The following is a 20603-nucleotide window of genomic DNA, read 5'->3' on the forward strand; positions in this document are numbered from 1 at the left end:
TTAATTAGGGCAGTGATGGTTCTGCTATAGCCTTTTTTGTTTAAAAAAAAAATTGAGAGAGAGAGAGATGAGAATTTAGTAAGTGTTCTAGTTAAATAGACATCGATGGAATTCGAATTCAAAAGTACTCATAATTCGAAATCATTCGTATATCATAAACTTCTTTGATACTTTAAAATAGGTGTTATAGCTGATTAATCAGTTATATTGTATTTTTACTAAACGTAAATTAGTTTGACCTGGAAAAATAATAATAGCAATAGATAACAACAAGAATGAGGCTATGAGATCCATCCTTGTATAAGTTTCCGTTTATCATGCATCGCCTCTCGTGTTTAGTTGCTCGTATACGTTTCCGCCATGTACACTCGTAGAATAAGGTTAAAATAAGTATTACTATTCTAATTTTTAATATGATGACTAGTATTTAAGTGAAGAGAGAGAGAGAGAGAACGTTCTTATCTAATTGTTGCAATAAACAAACAGAAGAATTCACCTATAATTCAAGGGCAACCTAATAGAAATATGATCTGCCTTGGACTAATAAACCACAAGCGGCTCAGCGTAATAATTGAGACCACATCAAATTATAGCATTTCATCTTCCAGCAAGCAGTCAATTAACAATTTTCTTTTGCAAAATCGTATACTGATTACATCGGTCAGTATAGCTAATATTGCGAGGGTCTTGACTCGAGCCAAACAATGAAAAGCTCTGAGAAAGAAGCAATTAGCTTGAATAAACAACTCACTCTATCCCATGGAATGATGGCAAAACTGCAACTAGTGGATCTCCATAGCCGACTGCTTCTGCAAATTGCAAAAAATAATGATAAATAAGTGGGTGATCTGGTGAAAAGTGGCAGAACTCGGACTTCGATACTGGGAAAATTAGGCAATCAAATGTTTCCATCACAGACTGAAGAAAAAGACAGAAAAGAAAAGTTGAAAAAAAAATCAAATAAACCACATTATGATACCACCTCAAGATAATTATGTGATGCCCACAACCAGATAATCATAAAGAAACAGTAAAAGCATCAGAAAATTATACAAAGCCATGTTATGCCAAATCTTATATTTCAGTTAAGTGTATTATTACATCTCTTGGTTCAACATAAACCTGTGTATTGCCTTAAAAGATTCATCTAATGCATATTTATGTATACATATATGTAAGTATTCTGATTCATCATTTCCATTAAGGAAGGATAACTGGTATATGGAGGATAGATTATAAAGTATTCCGTTTAAATTTTAGCATCCAAGTCAAGGAGGTTAAAATGATTGGAAGTTAAATTATTATTATGTTGCAAATGGAACATCTATTCCATCTGGCAAAGAACATCTTCAGCAGGATGTATCTATATATGCATATTATCGTGATAGTGATGTGATACAGAGAAGACAATTCACTTGCAAGTGGTATTACCTCCATCTTTGCACAGGACTTTGAGAACTTCTCCAGCCTTGTCTGACTGCTCAAGATAAAGCCAATATTACTTGAGAGCACGTCAATATATATATATATATATATATATCTGAATAGAAAGATACACTTACTTTAACAGGAAGCTCAGTGCCAAACTGATCGAGGAAACCAATGGTCTGCCCTTCCTTAATAAGGTCACCCTGTTTTTTATAAAAAAAAATTCCATTATTATTCAGGTTCAAGTGTAGTGGTTACTGGTTAGAGTACCTTCCCCGATAAAAATTTCACAGGTACATCAATTATTGCAAAAAGTAGCGAGAGATTGTGTCATTGTGTCACCTCTTTACAACTTGGAGGTAGCTTCTTTCCTTTCAATGTTCTTCCCCTCCGGAATGTACCAACCTGATAGTAAGAGCAAATAATTCTATAATTTATTGATCTAAAATCAAGGCAACCACATACACAGTCATTCATAGGTTCATACCGTAGGAGACGATACTATAACATATGCATTTGATCCAGAAGCCTCTAGCTCTGCAAGCTTTGATGCTTTTGCAGAAGAAACATTTATGAAATAATTGGTTGCTGCAGCAGGGGACTTTGATGGCACAGTTGTTTGGGCAGCAGGAGTTGCCTCATTCATTGGTTCACTTGGAATTGGTGGTGCTGTAGTGGGTGAGACAATAGGAGTAGTAGGAAGTGACGCCTTAGGAATTCCTGTATCCCTTTTTAGATGCAATTCAAAGTTGCCAACCTGAACAATTGTGAAAAGTATGACCAACATTTTTTGCAAGGAAAACTTGATACATTCTCAAAAACAGATTATGAGACAGAAATCTGTTATTTAATTGCCTAGGGCAGCAAAAAGTATAATTAATGTTATGGAGGATAACTTTATTTACTGCAAGGCACTTTACGCGCAAGGTCAAAATTGATTAAGATGAAAAGAAATAGGAGAGAACTAAGACATCCAGAATTAATAGTTATGTGTGCAGTATGAAACTATGAATCACCAAACAGGTTTCAGCAATCAGCTTGTGAAGTAGTAAGCTAAGAACATTTAGAACATTTTAGCAAGCCTCTGAACCAAAACTTCTTCTAAGGTTCACCTAAGAAATTGACGTGTTGCAATCACTTGGATTCCAATGACCAGAAGGCAGAATAGGATGATAATCAGCTAAAACCCTACAACAATAGAATGGATAGGAGAAAGAAGAAAAAAACAAAAAATACTAGTCTCTTGCCCACTTGTGCAACAAGTTAACCAATACTAAGAGCAGGTCCATAACTTGAATGGATTCAATGAAATGTTCATGGAAATATCTCTAGAACATCTATCAATAATGTATTGTATTATTCTTCATTTCTCCTTAAGAGTTCATGCTTAAATTACTATCAAAAGTAAACTGCTAGCACAGACCATATTGACATGCACATAATGGTACTAATAGTACTATACATTTTCTAATAAAAGAAGACCTATTTTCTCATATGGAAGCAGTAATTACCTTTAATTTAACCTCTGCGACACTGGTTTCATCACAAACTTCTGAGAGTAATGCCTGTAGTTACAACAACAAATTACTTGTCATGTCTTATAACAGAGTATTACATGAACGGAATAGAAAAGCTTAAGGCATCATTTATTTTAGGAATAAGGTCAATTTTAGAATAAGTATTCATTATTGTTATTCTTAAAATGAGATCTTTATTTCAGAAATAATTATTTTTATGTTTATTTGTGTTTTAAAATAAAAGTATAATAATTACCTTTGATGTGATATAAAGTAAAGAAAAAGATAAAAAAATATATTTTAAAATTCTTATGAATACTCTTTAATTTAATATAAAGTAAGTTGATGGGATATATATTAAAGGAAAATTAGTAATTAATGTACGGTATAAGATATAATTTTGATGAATAGTATTTATATTTTAAAATGAGAAGTTTGATGTTTATCTGTTATTCTAAAATAATGGATTGTATTTCAGAAAAAAAATTTATTCAAGTTGAGGAGGGGGGGGACAATCCTCCCAAGACCCAACCCTCTCTGTAGCACCTAACTATTGACTAATAATAAATTAATAATTACAGCTGCCTGAATACAAATAAGATATATAAAAATAGTTGGTGATTCATTTTCATGATAAAGATAGGCCCGTAAGACCCTAATCGTTTCTTCTTATCACTTAAAAATAATACTCTTCATAGGGAAACATAATCTAGCTGAATGAAGTATTGATACGACGCTTGTAATGGAGATGTCTCACAAATACTACTCCCAATGGATCCAAAGACCTATGATTAATGATTAAGATTCCGTCTACACAGCAAATATATTATAATGGACTATATGAAACAAATCAAATGGTATGTTACCAAATGTTTGATTTCATTCTTTATATATCCCAATAAGTACATTGCTACCTTTCAGGTCATCTTTCATTCTCGCGAGTCTAAATGAATATAAACCTCAAATATAACTTAAATCCCAGTTCACATCTTAATTGGAGAAACAGATGGGATCAAGAGTTCAAGACACAAGTATGCAGAGAAAAGTGTGTGAAGGAAAGCAAATTACAAGTAACAAATTTAATTATTTAACCTCAAAGCCACTGGGAAATGTTGATTTCTGCATACTTTGTTTCTCTAGTAGCCCTTCTGATTTCTTGTTAACTGCTGCATCCAGAAGACACGCCTCAGTATGCTAAATTTGATAGGTGCACAAAAGAAGCAATAAAAATTCTGGCAATGCATTGAGAATTTGAGACACCAATTATAACTATCTTGCATCTTGAGTAATTAATAAGCTATACAAGAGAATTTAAGAAAATTGCAAGCAGCCTAAAATACGAGATTACAAGCTATTGAAAAAGAACCTACTGTATATGGCGAGATTCATGGCTTCGTGCATCTATTTTTTGAGGAGCTATAGAATTCGGCCTCATTCTTGTCAACAAATGCAATTTGAACAACAGACTAGATTGTGTAAACTAAATACTAGAAAATTAAAAGGCTATTGATTGACATAAGTTATATAAGTCGAAAGAAATGCTACTTGATAAGATCGTGCAGAATAAACATAATGCTTGTCATCAGTTACTATTCAGCGATACCATTAAACAATCATTATTTTATCCTTCAATATGATGTACACTTTCTGTTCAAAAAAAGAAAGAGCAGTGACGATGATGTAACATATAGGCCAAAAAGTTTGGGGGATAGCCTCATCACCTACTGTCCTACATTCCTTCGTCCAAATCTTAGTTTGCTCCAATCTGAATGATTTCAGAAACGCAGCAAATCTTCCTTCAGAGCATGTTTTTTCATATCACTTTCTCCGTGTCATTAATTTTACTCCACAGTTTCAGCTTACTCCATAAATATTAGTTTGGCTGCAGTTTTCCTCAATATTCAATCATTTAGAAGAAAAAAGAACTCTTGGATGAGTGGGTAATTCAATGAGGTCAATAATACCACTCAAAAACTCAAAAATGCTCTACAAGTAATTATCGCCAAATAAATATTTAATGATTTAAGAGAGAAGTAGAAGATGAAATCAAAATCTATTCTAACTCACCTGACAAATTGCATAGTAAGTATGTACCAATACCAAGAAAAAGATGAAAGGAAATAAAAATTAATTAAACAAAATAATTAACAAACCATTAGATGTCAAAGCTGACGAATTCTGTGAGGCCCTTAGGTATGGTAGAAATGATTCTTTTCGGCCCAACCTTACAACCGAAGCTCCACGAAACATATGTGCTTTACTTGCGACGTTGCAAACGTAAGCTGGAACAGTCTTCTCCAGACAAGGCTCTAAAGATTCAGTCATCGCCAAAGAACCTAAGGAAGTCATATTGCAAATTAATTCAAGATCATTTTTCTGCGAACTAAGCAAAATAGCACTGGATGCATCTTGCATGATCATAATGATAGCACTGGATGCATCTCTTTCGAAAGAAACCAGTTTGCTATATTGCACTTATTATGTGCAGGTGGCAACATAACGTCTCTATTCCACTATTTGTTGGAACAAAACCAACTTACCAAGAAGCACATTATAGTCTTAAGTCTTCAAAACTCTAAGCCATTAAGTCATAACAACTTTTAATCATAGCTGATTATGAGGTCACTATTTTCCAGTCAAACAACCTCTCGGTGGTCAAATGCTCAGTGAATGAGATTATAAGAATGTTAGCTACTGTAAATGAACTCTATCAGCTTGAAAAGTAAATGAAACCTATAACCATGTATGCTGTCGCCAACTAATCAATGCCCGACTGATCTTATCAGATACTAATCATGTTCTATTCTAACTTCTAAGACTTTGCCCCCTCACCTTATACATCAGGACACCCTAATTTTTTATGTGGCACGTTTTTTATAAAGTGGTAAAGAGATGGAAAAACCTAATACGTTGAGAAATCTGAGATATTTGATTTATGATAGCAACACCACTAAATTCGAAACAATCTTCACGAACCAATGTTTCTCTGGCAAAGTCAATATATCTTTCTCATTCCAGACCTCTCTAAATTTATCACGGAGATGCATATAACTACTAAACACTGTTGACTTCTTACATTACAAACCTTGCCGATCCACAGCCAAAATGAACAAACAATCTACAAAGACACCGATGAGCATCCAATAGTTCAATCTCTTATGATCTCGGAACAAAATCCAAACCAGGATCTTAGACTTGGCAAATGTAACAAATCCGTGCGCAAACAAGAACTAGTCAACAGATCGTGCGTAACGGAGAAAAATACCTCGAATCGAACGGAGAAGCGTAGCGCATTCCATGGGAGCAACGGATCTGGAGAGGGGAATTAAATAGGGGGGAAGAGATCGAGGAAACAAAGAGGTGGAAGAAGGTGATGAGATGGGGTTTATATATCCAAGTAGGAGAGTGTGGACCAAAAAAGGATTATTGGCAAATTTCTTATGGATTTAGATATACGTCTGCCAATAACATGATGCCAAGTGCACGATTGTACAAATTTTGTGCACCTGAGAATTGCCAGGATCTTCTCTCATGGCTTCGCGGGGAACGTCTTCCAAATGTCCGCCTTATATATATGGTCATACTATGTTTAGTGGAAACTCATGTGATATGGGATCGGGGTCTTAAGGTGGCCAGAGAACTGGGGCGACAGTGGTGCCATTTTTGTATTCCGGCAATTGGCGCATTCGGCGGGATTGTGATCCTGTGGCGACCCAACTTGGGGTGGGTGGATGTTATTGCGGCATCCAGATATGCTGCTCATATGGTCATCACCCCACCAGATGAAATAACATGGATGATGATCATCGTTTATGCTAGTAGTGAACTAGAGAATCAGGGTGAACTATGGAGGGAATTAGCTGCCATTGCTCCGGCGGAACTTCCATGGGTGGTAGCAGGGGACTTCAACGCATACCTCTCCATTCATGAAAAGAAGTGTAGAGGGTTGGTGACTCTTGGGGCGAAGGCCAGAGTATTTCGTACATTTGTGGACCATGTCGGGTTGTGTGATCTAGGCTATGAGGGTGTTCCCTATACTTGGTGCAACAACAGGCCTGGGGAGGACAGAATTTGGATAAGGCTGGACAGAGTGCTTGCTAATGATAGATGGCTCAATGCAAACTACCATAGCAAGGTGATACACCTAGACCGTTCTGGTTCTGACCATGCACCGTTACTGTTGGTTGGAGCAGGTGGAGGCGAGAAGAGACTTGGAAGGCGGCCTTTCCGGTTCGAAAAGTTGTGGATGGAATATGAGGAATGTAAAGACATAATGATGCAAACTTGGAGTTCAGAAAGCAACGGGGACCCACTGCATGCATTCAACCACAAGATCAAGCTGTTGCATGAAGCGCTTCGATCGTGGAGTAGAGTCTGTGTTGGGTCGGTGGAGCAAAAGTTGAAGGAGGCTCAAGAGGCTATTGAAGAGATGGAGAAGAAGGATGTTAGTGAAGGCTTGAACAGTGAAGATGTGCCTCTCCTCCGCAGTTTGTACAACAAAAAATGCGCCTTGAGCAGGCAAGTTAACATTAAATGGATGCAGAGATCCCGGGTTCAATGGGTTAATGAGGGGGATTTAAATACCAAGTTCTTCCACCTGTCGGCTACTATTAGGAACCGCCGGAATCGCATTGCTGGGGTGATGAGGATGAACAGAGTTTGGGTTACAGAACAGGAGGAGGTTAGGAAGTGTTTCCAAAGCCATTACAAGGAGCTATGGGGCCAGCAGGAGCCAGGTAGCGCGGAGCAAGAACTGTGGACCCATTTACCAGTACTACCAGCTATATCGGATAGAGATGGACTTCAGCTAACTGCGCCAATATCAGTCGAGGAGATACATCAAGCAGTGTGGAGCTTACCGCGTGGCAAAGCTCCAGGGCCAGATGGATTGCAAGCAGAGGTGTACACTACATACTGGGAGTTCATCGGCGTCCATCTTTGTAAAGCAATATTGGCTTTTTTCGAGAAAGGTAGATTGCCAAATAAGTGGGGGGAAACCTTTATCACCCTTATCCCAAAGAAGGATGCTCCACCCTCTGTCAAGGATTACCGACCAATATCGTTGTGCAACACTGCTTATAAAGTCATCACCAAAATCCTTGTTGCGAGGTTGAAACCGCTTCTGAGCAAACTGATCGGTCCGGAGCAGTCGGCATTCGTGGCGGGGGAGATCCATTCAGGACAACACGCTAGCCGCTCAAGAACTAGCGCATTCCTTGGTGAACGACCGAACGGAGGCTCCATTGATGATGGCGAAGATGGATATGGAGAAGGCCTATGATCGTCTATCGTGGGAGGCGGTGGCGCGGACGCTCAAGGCTATGAACTTCCCTGCAAAGTGGATTAACTAGATATGTGCCAGCATTAAGTCGCCGAGATTTGGCATCTTAATTAACGGCTCTCCGACGGAGTGGCTCATACCTCACCGAGGGCTGCGGCAAGGCAATCCTTTATCACCATACCTGTTCATAATCTGTTCACAAGTCCTATCATCAATCCTGAATGCAAAGGCGGAGACAGGTTTATTGGAAGGCTACAGGACGGACCAAGGGGACGTGTCACACCTCCTTTATGCTGATGACTTGCTACTAGTGGCGCGAGCGACGAAAGAGAATGCAAAGGCGCTGGTGGAAGCATTGGATCAATATTCTGAGTTGACGAATCAGAAGGTGAATACAGAGAAATCTGAACTGTACCTTCCTCCCTGGATTAATGAGGAGGTTAGGAAGGACATTGGTGGTATTCTGCAGCTCAAATAGGGTAAGATGTCGTTCACGTATCTGGGCGTAAAGATCTCGAGGCAGCGGATCACGGTGGCTGGGTAGCAGGAAGTGGTGGACAGGGTGAAGAGCAGGCTTGCAGGATGGAAGCGGAATATTTTGTCGTTGGCTGGCCGCATCACTCTGGTTCAAGCAACTCTTACGAGCATCCCTTACTATTGGATGGGGTCCACATGGATCCAAGACTCTATTCTTGAAAACATCATGCGGATAGTGAGGTCTTTTATATGGGCAAAAGGGGAGAATAGACGAGGACTACACTTGCTACACTTGCTGAGCTGGGATACTCTGATCAAACCCAAGGTTGAAGGAGGGATGGAGCTGCGGTGTCTTCGTACTGCGAAGAGAGCGCTACTAGGTAAACATGTACTAAGTGTCCTCCACGGACGGGCGATGCCATGGGTTAACATCCTCCGGAAGAAGTACGGATTGCTCAACCCATGGGAGACTAGATCTACCCCTAAGCAATCGTGGTTATGGAGAGCGCTGAGCCAAACTGCAGCCGAGCTTAAGGAAGGGTTCCGGAAGAGCATCGGTAATGGGCGCGGCACCGCAGTGTTAGATGAGGCTTGGAAGTCGTCGATCCCGCTTGGCCGACAGCCTTGTCTAATGAATGTGAGCAGTTTCACGAGCAGATCCCGGGTAGCTTCGCTAATGGCAAATGGGACGTGGGATGAGGAGAAGGTGCATGCGGCATTCAGCAGGGATTTAGCGTTCGACGTGGCCACTTTGGAGGTAGGGGGTGCGGTGTGCAAATGGAGGACCTATGGGTATGGGCGCCAACGACCAATGGGGAAGCAACAGCTAAGTCTATTTATAAATATTTGAAAAGGAGCGAGGGACAACATTGGGAGGGGTGGGATGAGCTTTGGAAGCTGCCCATAGCACCTCGAGTCCGTGCGTTTGTTTGGAAGCTGTGTTGGAACCGGGTCCCGACGAAAGCTTATCTTCATGGGCTCAATTGTGGGCCTAACGACCCATGCACCATGTGTGGGGTTTTCCCAGAGGTGGCTACACACCTATTTTACACTTGCAGGTTTGCCAAGGAAGTGTGGGCCTACTGTGCTGAACTGGTTGAGCCAAGTAGAAGGCCAAGCTTCGTGATCGGTCCAGACTGGTTAGAGCAAAAATGGGAAACAGATCCGAAATCTGATATAAGAATTAATGCGATTATGGCGGCTATGACTTGAGGGATTTGGAAAGAACGCAATCTGAGAATGTTTCAAGGGAAGAGTGCAACGGCAAGGGCAGTGGCTAGTAAGGCTACTATGCTAGCTCAAGAATACTTCAAGGAAAGAGAGGCTTGGGCGGGATGCAAGAAGAACACAGTTAAAATTCAGTGGGAACGTCCTCCAGAGGGGTGGATTAAAATTAATGTTGATGGCTCTTAGAAGGCTGGTGAGTATCAGGGGGGGCTGGCTTTATAATTAGGGATGAGTTTGGTAACCTTTGCGGGCAAGCAACGGAGCCAACCATTGCCGACTCTGCCAGCTACAGTGAGGTTTGGGCGCTGCAGGTAGGATTAAGAGAAGCATATAGGAGATGGGAGCAGGTGATTGTTGAAACGGATGCTATGTCCGTCATTCGGATGTTTAGAGACGAGGATAGCTGTCCGTGGCGTCTTAGGGGCGCCTTGCAGAATTGCTACAAGATGTTGATGTTCTTCAAGAGGAATAGGTTCCTGCACACGTACAGGGAAGGGAATAGAGCAGCCGATTGGTTAGCCAAACTAAGGAGACAGACAGCCTTGAGGAGAGTATGGAATAGTTCGGATGTAATTCCTCCAGAATTTAAAAATATATTATATTCTGATAGATTGGGCAAAGGAATAGCTCGCGATGTAAACCTTAGCTGAGTCCTCGGCTCTTATTAATCAAAAAAAAAAAAATATATATATATATATATATATATGGTCATTAGCTCTTTTGGTTTCAACGAGTTACGGGTCTTAGCAAACAGTAGGGAACCATATCCGAATCCAATAACGCAATCCCGAGAGTCCGAGACACGACTAAATGGGCCGGGCCGGGATCACCAGGTCAGAGTTGGGCTTGCAACTAGGGTTTTGAGAAGTAGCTCGCTATAAATAAGAGCTCCAAACTCCAAAGCCATCCCCCCCTCTGTCTTCTCTCATTAGCTCATCGGAGACTGCGAGCCGGAAGGTACTCTATCCTCTCTCAAACTCTAGCGTCGATTTCTTCCACCCTTTTTCCCTTCGTGTGGTAGATCTATCTAATTTCTTAATTGCGTGCTAGTTTTGCCGTAATTCTAGTGTATGTCGTATCGATATTAACCTCTTTCTTTCGGATCTGTGTTCTGTACACCGCTGACCAATTGTTTCTGGAATAGTTTTGTTAAAAGTTCGAAGTTTTGATACGACGGTTAGTGTGCCATCGAGCTTAAGAGATCGATCATTTTCTTTGTTAGTTTAAAGCCCCTGTATAAAGTTCAAATGTTGTAGGAAAACATGTTGATCTATACAAGGATATCGTAAGGTTTGCGTAGCTATTAAATGTTAATAATGCTCGCTTCTTCTTCGGAGTAATGTTTAGAATATTATGCTTTTTAATAAAACAGTTTGGCTTGATATTGACTTTTTATGCAATGTTACCTGTCCTCCAGGTTATTTTGTTATTATTGTCTCCGATTTACAATCAGCCGCCAAAATGCAGAACGAAGAGGGTCAGATGATGGATCTCTATATCCCCAGGAAATGGTACGTAAAGTACTTCTGTTGTGGTTCGGAATTGCACCACTTATTTATTGTTTGAAGTTTATGATGGTCTCATCTTTTTTGATATCACTCCCTGCAGTTCTGCTACGAACAGGCTCATTACAGCAAAGGACCATGCCTCAGTTCAGATCAATGTTGGGCATGTAGACGAGAATGGTGTTTATGTGGGCCAGTTCAGTACCTTTGCTCTTTGTGGCTTCATTCGTGCTCAGGTCTGTGTAATACTATTTTGGTGTTATAGTTTTGTGTAGCTTAGTAGCAGTATCTACCTTATCTTGCTATCCTTGAGCAATGCTTCACCTGGATAAATATTCTAAGTTGCAGAGGAACCTTTTTGCCTTTGATTCTTATTAAGTAAATTTTCTTATGGTGGAGGACACTAGCTCATATTATCTGATAGTTTTTTCTCAACATTGGAATTTCTCCGTGCTATAAGGTCTTGCAAATATTTTCATTTATAAATATATTCTTCTTTTTTCCATACTTTCAGAATACTTCCTTGTCGTTTTCCTTATAGCTCTTATGATGCTTCAGGAGATTTGGGCTTCTAGTCAGTGTTTTAAAAACAATCAAGGTGGTCGTGTAGGCAGCTCTCCCTTAGGCGGGATGGCCACTATGTCACACCATCTGTTTTAGGCTGGTCCGTGAGGTAGGTTGAGTCTAGGCTCTCGCGTAGGTGGTTAAATGGGCACCTAAGTGGTAAGTCGAGCGTTAGATGCTAGGTGATTATGCGGTTTTTGAACTTGTTAACTATTCTAGTACAGGTATTGAGCATAAAGTACTATTCCTAACTTGATCCCCAAAACTACTAGTCATTCAAGTTGTAAGGGGTTCCTGGTTCCTATTAAATTGGTGATTTTGCCATAGTTTTTATTTTTCTCATCCTTTCTCCCTGTCTCTTCTATACTTGTAAGGATTAGTAATGACAACTGCTACATGCAAGAGCTAGAAGGTTGTTCCTACTGCTCTTGCAGCAGCAACAATGAACATTGCCTCTATGTATGGGGCAACAACAAAATTTCCTGTGGAATATATGAATATCTTAATGTTTCATTGCATCCTATGACCACCTTAGTTTTAGACGTTCGCCTAGCCCCTAGGTGCTAGGTATCCTCCTTGTCAACGAGTGGGACACCAGTAACCTTGGTGTTGCTTATGTTCGGCTCAGATTCAATTTATCGAACTTGAACACGGGCCAAGCTAAAATCCTAGCTTGTGTTCAACTCATTTGGCTTGGTGAGCTAAGTCAAGCTCAGTTCAACTGGCTAGGACTAAATTAATATATGTATGAAACTAAAGATCTAACTATTAAATGTCAATCTAACAATTAGAATACCCATTGACTAGTAAATTTTTTTTCAATTGTTAGATTTGAGTGAATATATTCGAGCTATATTCAGCCGAATGTGAGTAAGCTAAATTTTGCTCGAGCTCAAATTTTGGCTTGTATTCAGCTCATTTATTAAATGAGCGAGTTGATCTTGAACAAAATTTTGAGCCAACCACTAGTTAGTTTGTAACAATGAGCCAGATTGACAACCCTATGTCCTGTCCCTTCGTCTATCATCTACAGTCTTTTAGAACGTTGGCTTCTAGTTAATTTTTCTCATGCAAAAGATAATCAGACAAGTTTTCTGCCTAATCATCCTTATGTGCTCATCCTTTGTGCAAATCATATGATCTTTTGGATGCTCTGGGCAAGACTTTCTTATTTTGTTCTCCCAACAATTGTGCATAACATTGTTTGTCCCCTATTTGTAGTATTGGCGCCCCTTTTGTTATATTTTGGTGATATTCTTAACTAATCCATGGACTTGGACACAACACCATACCCCAGTACCTATATTGCACAGCAAGATGAGGTAGATACATAAGAGAGTATCAAGAAAAAAGTTGGAGGCTATAAAAAACTTCCTAATTTTCAGTCTAATATTCTTTTGTAATGAGAAATCAACAATTGGATGCACTCCATACTTCCAGTTACTGCCCCCAACCTCTAAGAAGCTTATACTTCTATTTATACAGTTTGTTAGATGTGGTTCTTACAAGCCCCAATTGTTGTAAGCCTACCATTTAGTTGACCTAGGCCTGTTTGAACAGCTTCAGTGAAAACATCAGGAAATTAGTTGAATGTTTTTTGTTCTTAACTTGGTAATAATTAATTGTTTGGATCTATGATGTTTCTCTTTTTAGCCAGACATTCTCTATTGCTATTCAAACATTTTCTTCTTGGAGTCATTTTTTGTACATATATTACTAGATTGTTGAGACAATATGTTGTCTCTAATAAGCAAAAAAAATAGTGTCAACTGAGCCTTGAGACTTCCTTCACTCCCATTTGTATCAGGATTCAGCGGCAAAGCATCACATCTAAGCCAGTCTTCTATATTTGTTGAAGACTAAAAAGTAATAGTGAATAGTGAGAGATTATGACAGGGGGATGAGTTTTTCTTTATGAGTCTTGAGGGAGGAAGTTCTGGGCAAAAAGGGTTAAATGGACTCCTATTATATTGGACTTCTACAGATTGCATAATGTTTCACAGGCACTGGATGTTTCTATGTGTATCCCTTTGGATGTTGCATGTGTGATGTCCCTAGTTATCCACAACTTGGGGGAGTGATCCTATAAAGTTTGGCCTCCGCCTAACCCTTTAAACAACATGGTTTTATCTCCTTGAAAATCTCTTTCCCTCCTTGATTTGTTCATCTCTTTAAACAATGAGTTGAACCCTGGAGGTGGAATATACTCAATGATCCCTGAAGGAGAGACCTCTATCTCAGGACAGTACTTATCTCAAAACCTAGATCCTTATATTCTTAGTCTGTTCTTGATAAGTTGATGTATTTGCCGATTGGGTGACAGTACTTAACACTTATCTCCTTTTTGTGCTAATGCTTAATATTAGTTTGCGTTTTTTCTATTGATCAGCTGCTTCTATTTTTATGTCTTTACAGGGTGATGCTGACAGTGCTTTGGACAGGCTTTGGCAGAAGAAGAAAGTTGAAGCCCGACAGCAGTAGAAATCACTCTTAAATCTCATTTGAAAAGAAATTATGGATAACTGTAGCCATAGATGCATCTGATTCGAAATATCGGGCAATGCATGAACTGGAGCCATAGATCTTTTCTCAATCTTAGTTTGGAATTTTAAATTCATATCGTAGAGTAGTATTTGCTCTTATCCAACTTTTAAGCATGTCATTATTTTTCTTCGCGTCTCGTGCCTTGGAAACTTCTTGATCTGATTACATAATGATCGATGCTCAGCTAAGAAGTTTAAAACTTAACAAGATTCCAAAGGTTGCAGTACTATTTAAGCTGATATCTTTAGCGTTTTATTTTTAGACAAGTAATATATTCAACCGTTGAGCATTGTAGTAAGTGTTACAGTGAAAAAATAAATTTATTTTGGTATTTAAATTTAGGTAATATCTATTTTAGTAAATAAATTAAAAAATAGATCTAGTTTGGTCAAAACTCTAGTTGCTTTCTTGATTAGGCCTGGCTCCAAGAGTAGCTATTAATATTCGACCAGTGTAGGCTGTAACTTAATGATCGAATTCAATCAGTTGGTCATAGAGATTGCAAGTTTAAAATCCCTCCACGATAGTCAGTGGAGTCGGGAAGAGAGGGACTACGGTCTACGGTCTTCTTCTGGGGAAAGGATTTTAAACTAAATTCAAATATGCATATTTAAACTAGTTTAAATATTATTCCCCACCCAAACGCCACCCAGCCAAGTGAAAGAAAAAGTAGTTAAGCCATTTGAGAGCGAGATAGTTCAGCTATCATCCGACAGCAGAAGATCTAGATATTTAGTTGACTCCATCGGCGTTCGACGACATAAGATAATAGTAAAACGCTAGCTCTTCTAGGTTTGGCCTCTCATCGCTTTCACGAGTGCGAGGGTTTTGGTCCGATTACTTCCCTGAAGCCGGAGCTCTTTGCAAAACGGCGAAGAAGAGCGAGTGGTTCCATTCGATCCCTCTACTCTTTCTGAAAGCATTTAGGTTTGGGATAGTTGGGCAAAGTTTTAGTTTGTGTAGTGTTTTGATCTCTTTGCCAAGCGATGTACCTGTTAGTTCTTCTCCAGCTGAACTTTGGGTTTGATTTTGTTACTCGATGTTACTACTCTTCGTTCACTTCTTGATGGCGTCTTATCCCACTTCTTGCCAACCTTTTGTTTTATAAATTGAACAATGTGAAGTGCTCACCTTTTATCAAATAAAGAGTTTTGGATGCTTCATTAAATTAAGATTTCTTTTTTGTTATAAACACGCCATATGTCGATTTAATGCAAAAATATATTGTATTTGTGGATTTTGGTTATGCACAAGTTTGATATCTTTTTTCTTGATTTGGATGAAAATTTTGTGGGCAAAGTGATAAAGATAAAATTCAAGATGGCAGTTTGATTTTAGCCACTTCATTTTGAAATTTACCCTAAATCTATTTCTTTCTCATTGTCATGCAGACAACAATAAAATAAACCGCTGAGATGAAAGCAAAACTAAGTCCAATGAGGAAATGAGAAATGTTGCACTACCTCCCAACTGTGCCTATCTTAGTTCTGTTCTATCCCTTTGCGGTAGAGAAAACAACTATCGACTCGGATCATCCCTTCATGCTGCAATCGTCAAAAATGCCAAAGATCTGAACTTTGGAAGCCATACAAATCATCGCGATGTCACGGTCGTCTGGAATGCCCTCATCTCCATGTACTCCAAATGTCACAAATTATGTGACGCAACCAAGGTGTTCGATGAAATGCGTGTTAGAGACTCTGTCTCTTGGAATTCAATCATTTCGGGTTGCTCGATGAAGGGAGAGTTTGAGCGGGCGTTTGGCTACTTTAGACGGATGTGCCATTTGGACGTGTGCCCATTTGATCATGCGACTTTGACGACAATTTTGTCCATTTGTGCAGAAAAGGAGCTCCTTTATGGGTGCGGAATGATTCATGCTTTAATAGTTTCAAATGGGTATGAACGGGGAGTTCCTGTAGGGAATGCTCTTATAACTGCTTACTTTAGATGTGGGTGTCCTACTTCAGCAAAGAAAGTTTTTGATGGGTTCTTCGAGAGAAATGTGATCACTTGGACAGCAATGGTTTCAGGCTTGGCTCAGAGTCGGTTATGGAAAGAGAGCTTGGTTTTGTTCCAGGAGATGCGATTTATGGTGGAAGCTAACTCGCTGACCTACTCAAGCTCCCTGCAGGCTTGTTCTGGATTGTTAGCCATTGAGGAAGGGCAGCAAATTCATGGGCTTGTAGTGAAATCTGGTTTCGAGCAAGATTTGTGTGTTGAAGGTTCCCTCATGGATATGTACTCTAAGTGTTGCTTGATGGACGACGCACTTCGGATATTTCGATCTTGCAGAGAACCTGATGGCATTTCACTTACTGTGATTCTTGTGGGTTTTGCGCAGAATGGATCAGAGGAGAGAGCAGTTGAACTTTTTGCTGAAATGGTGGGAGCAGGTATTTGGATAGATGCAAATATGGTCTCAGCTGTTTTAGGAGCATTTGGTGTCTCTGCACCATTTGCTCTTGGCAGACAAATCCACTCATTGGCTGTGAAGAAGTGCTTCGGATCAAATATCTTTGTGTGCAATGGTCTCATCAACATGTATTCCAAGTGTGGTGAGCTGAGGGATTCCATCAAAGTTTTCAATCAAATGGTCTCTAAGAATTCTGTCTCATGGAATTCTCTGATTGCGGCCTTTGCACGCCATGGTCATGCAATGGAAGTTTTTCAACTCTATGAATCAATGAAAGAAGAAGGCATAAAGCCTAGCGATGTTACATTTTTATCCTTGATTCATGCATGCAGCCATGTAGGATCAACTGAAAAGGGCATAGAGATCTTGAATTCAATGTCATCAGACCATGGGATCGAACCCAGGATAGAGCATTATGCTAGTATAGTAGACTTGCTCGGCCGAGCTGGCCTTTTGGATGATGCAAGAAGAATCATAGAAGAATTACCCACAAAGACTGATCCGCTCCTTTGGCAGGCCTTGCTTGGCGCTTGTAGCATTCATGGTAATGTGGAGATAGGGAAATATGCAGCGGAGCAGTTGCTTCTCGTTGCACCGGAATGCTCTGCAGCTTATGTATTGTTAGCTAACATCTATTCATCTGAAGGGAGATGGGAAGAAAGAGCTGGAATAATAAAGAAGATGAAGGAGATGGGGGTGAAGAAGGACACAGGGATGAGTTGGGTTGAGGTGGAGAAGGAGATTCATGTCTTTGTTGTGGACTCCAGGGTTCATCCCCAAGCTGAGATGATTAATGAGGTTCTCAGTCAGCTTGCTGCAGTTGTCAGTGATCAAAAGAATTTACTGGATAAGAGGTTGATACTCTATGACTTGGAGCTTTAGGAGTTGACATAACTCCAGGCAGTAGCAAAGATAATAGGTGTAGAAAGAACACAAGCAAAAGTTTCTCTATTTATTGTCAAACTTGTAAAAGAGACCAAATTGGGCAATATGCCCTCCAATTTTTAGTCAGTCTAAGCTTTAACAGCATGAATATACCGAGGATCATGTGATTCTTCTTTGGCGATCTAATTCATACAATAATAGTGGCTCTAAGAGTGTAGGAGTTCTCCATTTATTTGTAACAGTAGATAAGTTTCTGAAGAGATATCAGATATGTGCTTCTTTGTGTATCATGTAGCTGTATTTTGTAGAAATTTGGAGGGTAACATGACATTTATTATTTTTTGTTTTCTCTAATCAATGAGAATTTTGAATTAATTTTCTTAGATGGTATTATAGCTGAGTTTTTTCAGTTGTTTTGAATTAATGAACTGCCTTTTAAGTTGTTTTTAGTTCCTCCATTTAGTTGATGCAGAACTATAGTATAATCACTGAAGAAGAAGAAAGATAAATCTACATAATTCACCAACGGTCTATTAGAATCCGCCAACAAAAGAATAAAAAAAATAGATAATCTTAAAAATCTCTAAATGTTCATTAATTTCAAATGATAATATAACAAGTCTTTATATAGATAAATTTTAAAAAAGACAAGACTAAAATGTCAATTTAACGAAAGACTAAAATCTCCTCGTATGAAAATCTCTTCCTTACAACTCTTTGTACAGCCAAAGTGTCACTGGATGAGATATTCATCAGCGTCTGCGTGAGTACACATACCTGAAAGTGGTGTCCTCCGCACCAACTCGCCCTCCTCGATTCATCTCCCTTAAACAACAAGTTAAACCTTAGAGGTGGCATAGTCAATGATCCCTGAAGGAGAGACGACCTTAGTACTTTTAACACTTATTTCAAAGCTAGATTTTTATATTCTTGATCCCTTCTTAATAAGTTGCTATATTTGCCGATTGGATTAGTTTCTCTTCTTTAGTTCTGATTAGTTTGATGCGTTGTTGGCTCCTCTTTGTGCCAATGGTTCATATTAGTCTGTTGTTTTTCTATCAAGAGATCAGTTGCTTCTATCTTTGTCCTTACAGGGTGATGCTGACAGTGCTTTAGACAGGCTTTGGCAGAAAAGAAATTTGAAGCCCATCGGCAGTAGAAATCACTTTTAAATCCTATTTGGAAAGAAATTATGGATAACTGTAGCCATAGATGCATCCAACAATGGCTGTGTCACAGGTATGGACCGTGACGACTACCAGTCAGTACGGTACGGTATGACACTTGCCGGAGCACTTGCCGGCTGTGCTATAAGAGAAGAAAAAAAAAGTGATACTCACTTTTGCTTTCACTATCGCTCGAGCTCATGTTGGGTGCCCTAGCCCGATGGAGAAAAAAGAGAGAGAGATAAGGTAGCTCGACGACGAGGTCAATGATGAGTGGCGGAACTATTAGAAAGTGCAGCACTCCTCGTGCCACATGCCGATATGATGCCAGCACGGCCATCCATGGATGCATCTGGTTCTAAATATCATGCATTGCATGACCCAAAACCATGGATTTTTTTCTCAATCTCAGTTTGGAGTTTCAAACTTCTAATCATAGATCACTATGTGCTCTTCTCCAACTTTTAAACATGTTTGGGAGAGTTTCTAAGATGTCATAATTTTTTCATCTTCTTCTTCAGTCCTGTGCCTTGGAAACTTGTTAGATGATGATCTGGTTACTGCTAAGAAAGCCCTCCGAGAACTGATGCAAGAATCTCTGCACTTCCTATTGTAGATTGTTTCATTATTTAGTGATCTCATATGGCTCTTCTCTTTCTTTGTGCTTATTCTGATTACACAACAGTTAGTCAATCACAGTAGTAAGTTAAATTAAAAAACTTTTAGTATACTAATGTAAAGAACTTGGGAAGTGGAGTGGAAGGAAGGAAATGAGAATGAAGAGGTGGTCAGAGAGTTCGTCGACCCACTCTCACATTGCACAAATAAAATGAATCCATAATTATCTATCTATTTATGAGGATTTCTGCAGTTGACCATTGGTTTATAAGATTGGTTAAGCAAGCATATATATAAAAAGAAAATTTCTCATTTCATCTCTTAAACTATCGTCATTTTCTATCAACGATCCTCTTAATTTTTTTTCTATGTAATGAACCCTTAAATTTTTATTTTTGATACATAATAACCCTCTAATAGAAATGATCAAGTAAGGTATTTTCTCATAGTTCAAAAAATTATTATGTACCAAAAAATTTAAAAATCATTGTGAAAAAATATGATAATTCAGGAGATAAAAAATAAAATAGCACTTTCAAATATGAACTGAGAATGATGCTGCCATAAACTTAATGCAACCTTAAGCTGTCAAGGATTCTTATTATTGCTAGTGAGGGTGAATTTATATTTCAAAATGGTCTATTTAAATTCAACCTGTTCTTAATCAACACAAGCATTCTTTTGGAAAAGATTTTCAATATGGATCATGAAACTAAATACATATTTACTTGTGACTGCTAAAAGTTTAAAACAGACTACCACTCTATTGTCTATTCTGATAGGCATTCGGTTTGTGGAATAAGCCTAAGCTTATTCTAGTATAGTATAGTAAAATTTATATTAATATTTCAATACTAGTTTACTAATAACCTACTTCTCTTTTCTAAGCTCTTATCCGTCTATCTCTTCGTTCTCATCTTCTCATCTATCCATTGTCAACATATCTCCTAAATTTTATACTTTTTATATTATATT

The 20603-nt window shown here is 38.9% G+C and overlaps 3 protein-coding genes across 6 annotated transcripts; 2 read left to right on the forward strand and 1 right to left on the reverse strand.

Moving 5' to 3' along the window:
- Positions 1-559: 559 nt before the first annotated feature.
- LOC140792707 (uncharacterized) lies at positions 560-6370 on the reverse strand. 2 transcript variants are annotated; one of them, XM_073143876.1, is made up of 9 exons: positions 6211-6370; positions 5099-5281; positions 4038-4108; positions 2940-2993; positions 1916-2185; positions 1771-1833; positions 1563-1631; positions 1432-1477; positions 560-809 (listed from the first exon to the last, which is right to left on the reverse strand). In XM_073143876.1, the coding sequence occupies exons 1-9, from the start codon at positions 6242-6244 to the stop codon at positions 748-750; spliced, it is 852 nt and encodes a 283-aa protein (XP_072999977.1). In that variant the 5' UTR covers positions 6245-6370; the 3' UTR covers positions 560-747. The 2 variants fall into 2 exon arrangements, with proteins under 2 accessions (XP_072999977.1, XP_072999969.1); XM_073143868.1 differs by having other exon boundaries at positions 4038-4111.
- Positions 6371-10749: 4379 nt separating this feature from the next.
- LOC140798823 (small ribosomal subunit protein eS21-like) lies at positions 10750-14646 on the forward strand. The gene is made up of 4 exons (XM_073152900.1): positions 10750-10887; positions 11348-11441; positions 11539-11671; positions 14415-14646. Exons 2-4 carry the CDS (start codon positions 11392-11394, stop codon positions 14478-14480), a joined length of 249 nt encoding a protein of 82 aa, XP_073009001.1. The 5' UTR covers positions 10750-10887; positions 11348-11391; the 3' UTR covers positions 14481-14646.
- Positions 14647-15198: 552 nt separating this feature from the next.
- On the forward strand, positions 15199-18227 carry LOC140798808 (pentatricopeptide repeat-containing protein At3g05340). 3 transcript variants are annotated; one of them, XM_073152872.1, is made up of 2 exons: positions 15199-15431; positions 15935-18227. In XM_073152872.1, exon 2 carries the CDS (start codon positions 15988-15990, stop codon positions 17839-17841), a length of 1854 nt encoding a protein of 617 aa, XP_073008973.1. In that variant the 5' UTR covers positions 15199-15431; positions 15935-15987; the 3' UTR covers positions 17842-18227. The 3 variants fall into 3 exon arrangements, with proteins under 3 accessions (XP_073008973.1, XP_073008981.1, XP_073008990.1); XM_073152880.1 differs by having other exon boundaries at positions 15306-15470; XM_073152889.1 differs by lacking the exon at positions 15199-15431 and adding an exon at positions 15469-15537.
- Positions 18228-20603: the final 2376 nt, after the last annotated feature.

This window comes from Typha latifolia, chromosome 1 (assembly GCF_019914945.1).
Source record: "Typha latifolia isolate L0001 chromosome 1, TyphaL0001v2, whole genome shotgun sequence".
Classification (NCBI taxonomy): Eukaryota; Viridiplantae; Streptophyta; class Magnoliopsida; order Poales; family Typhaceae; genus Typha; species Typha latifolia.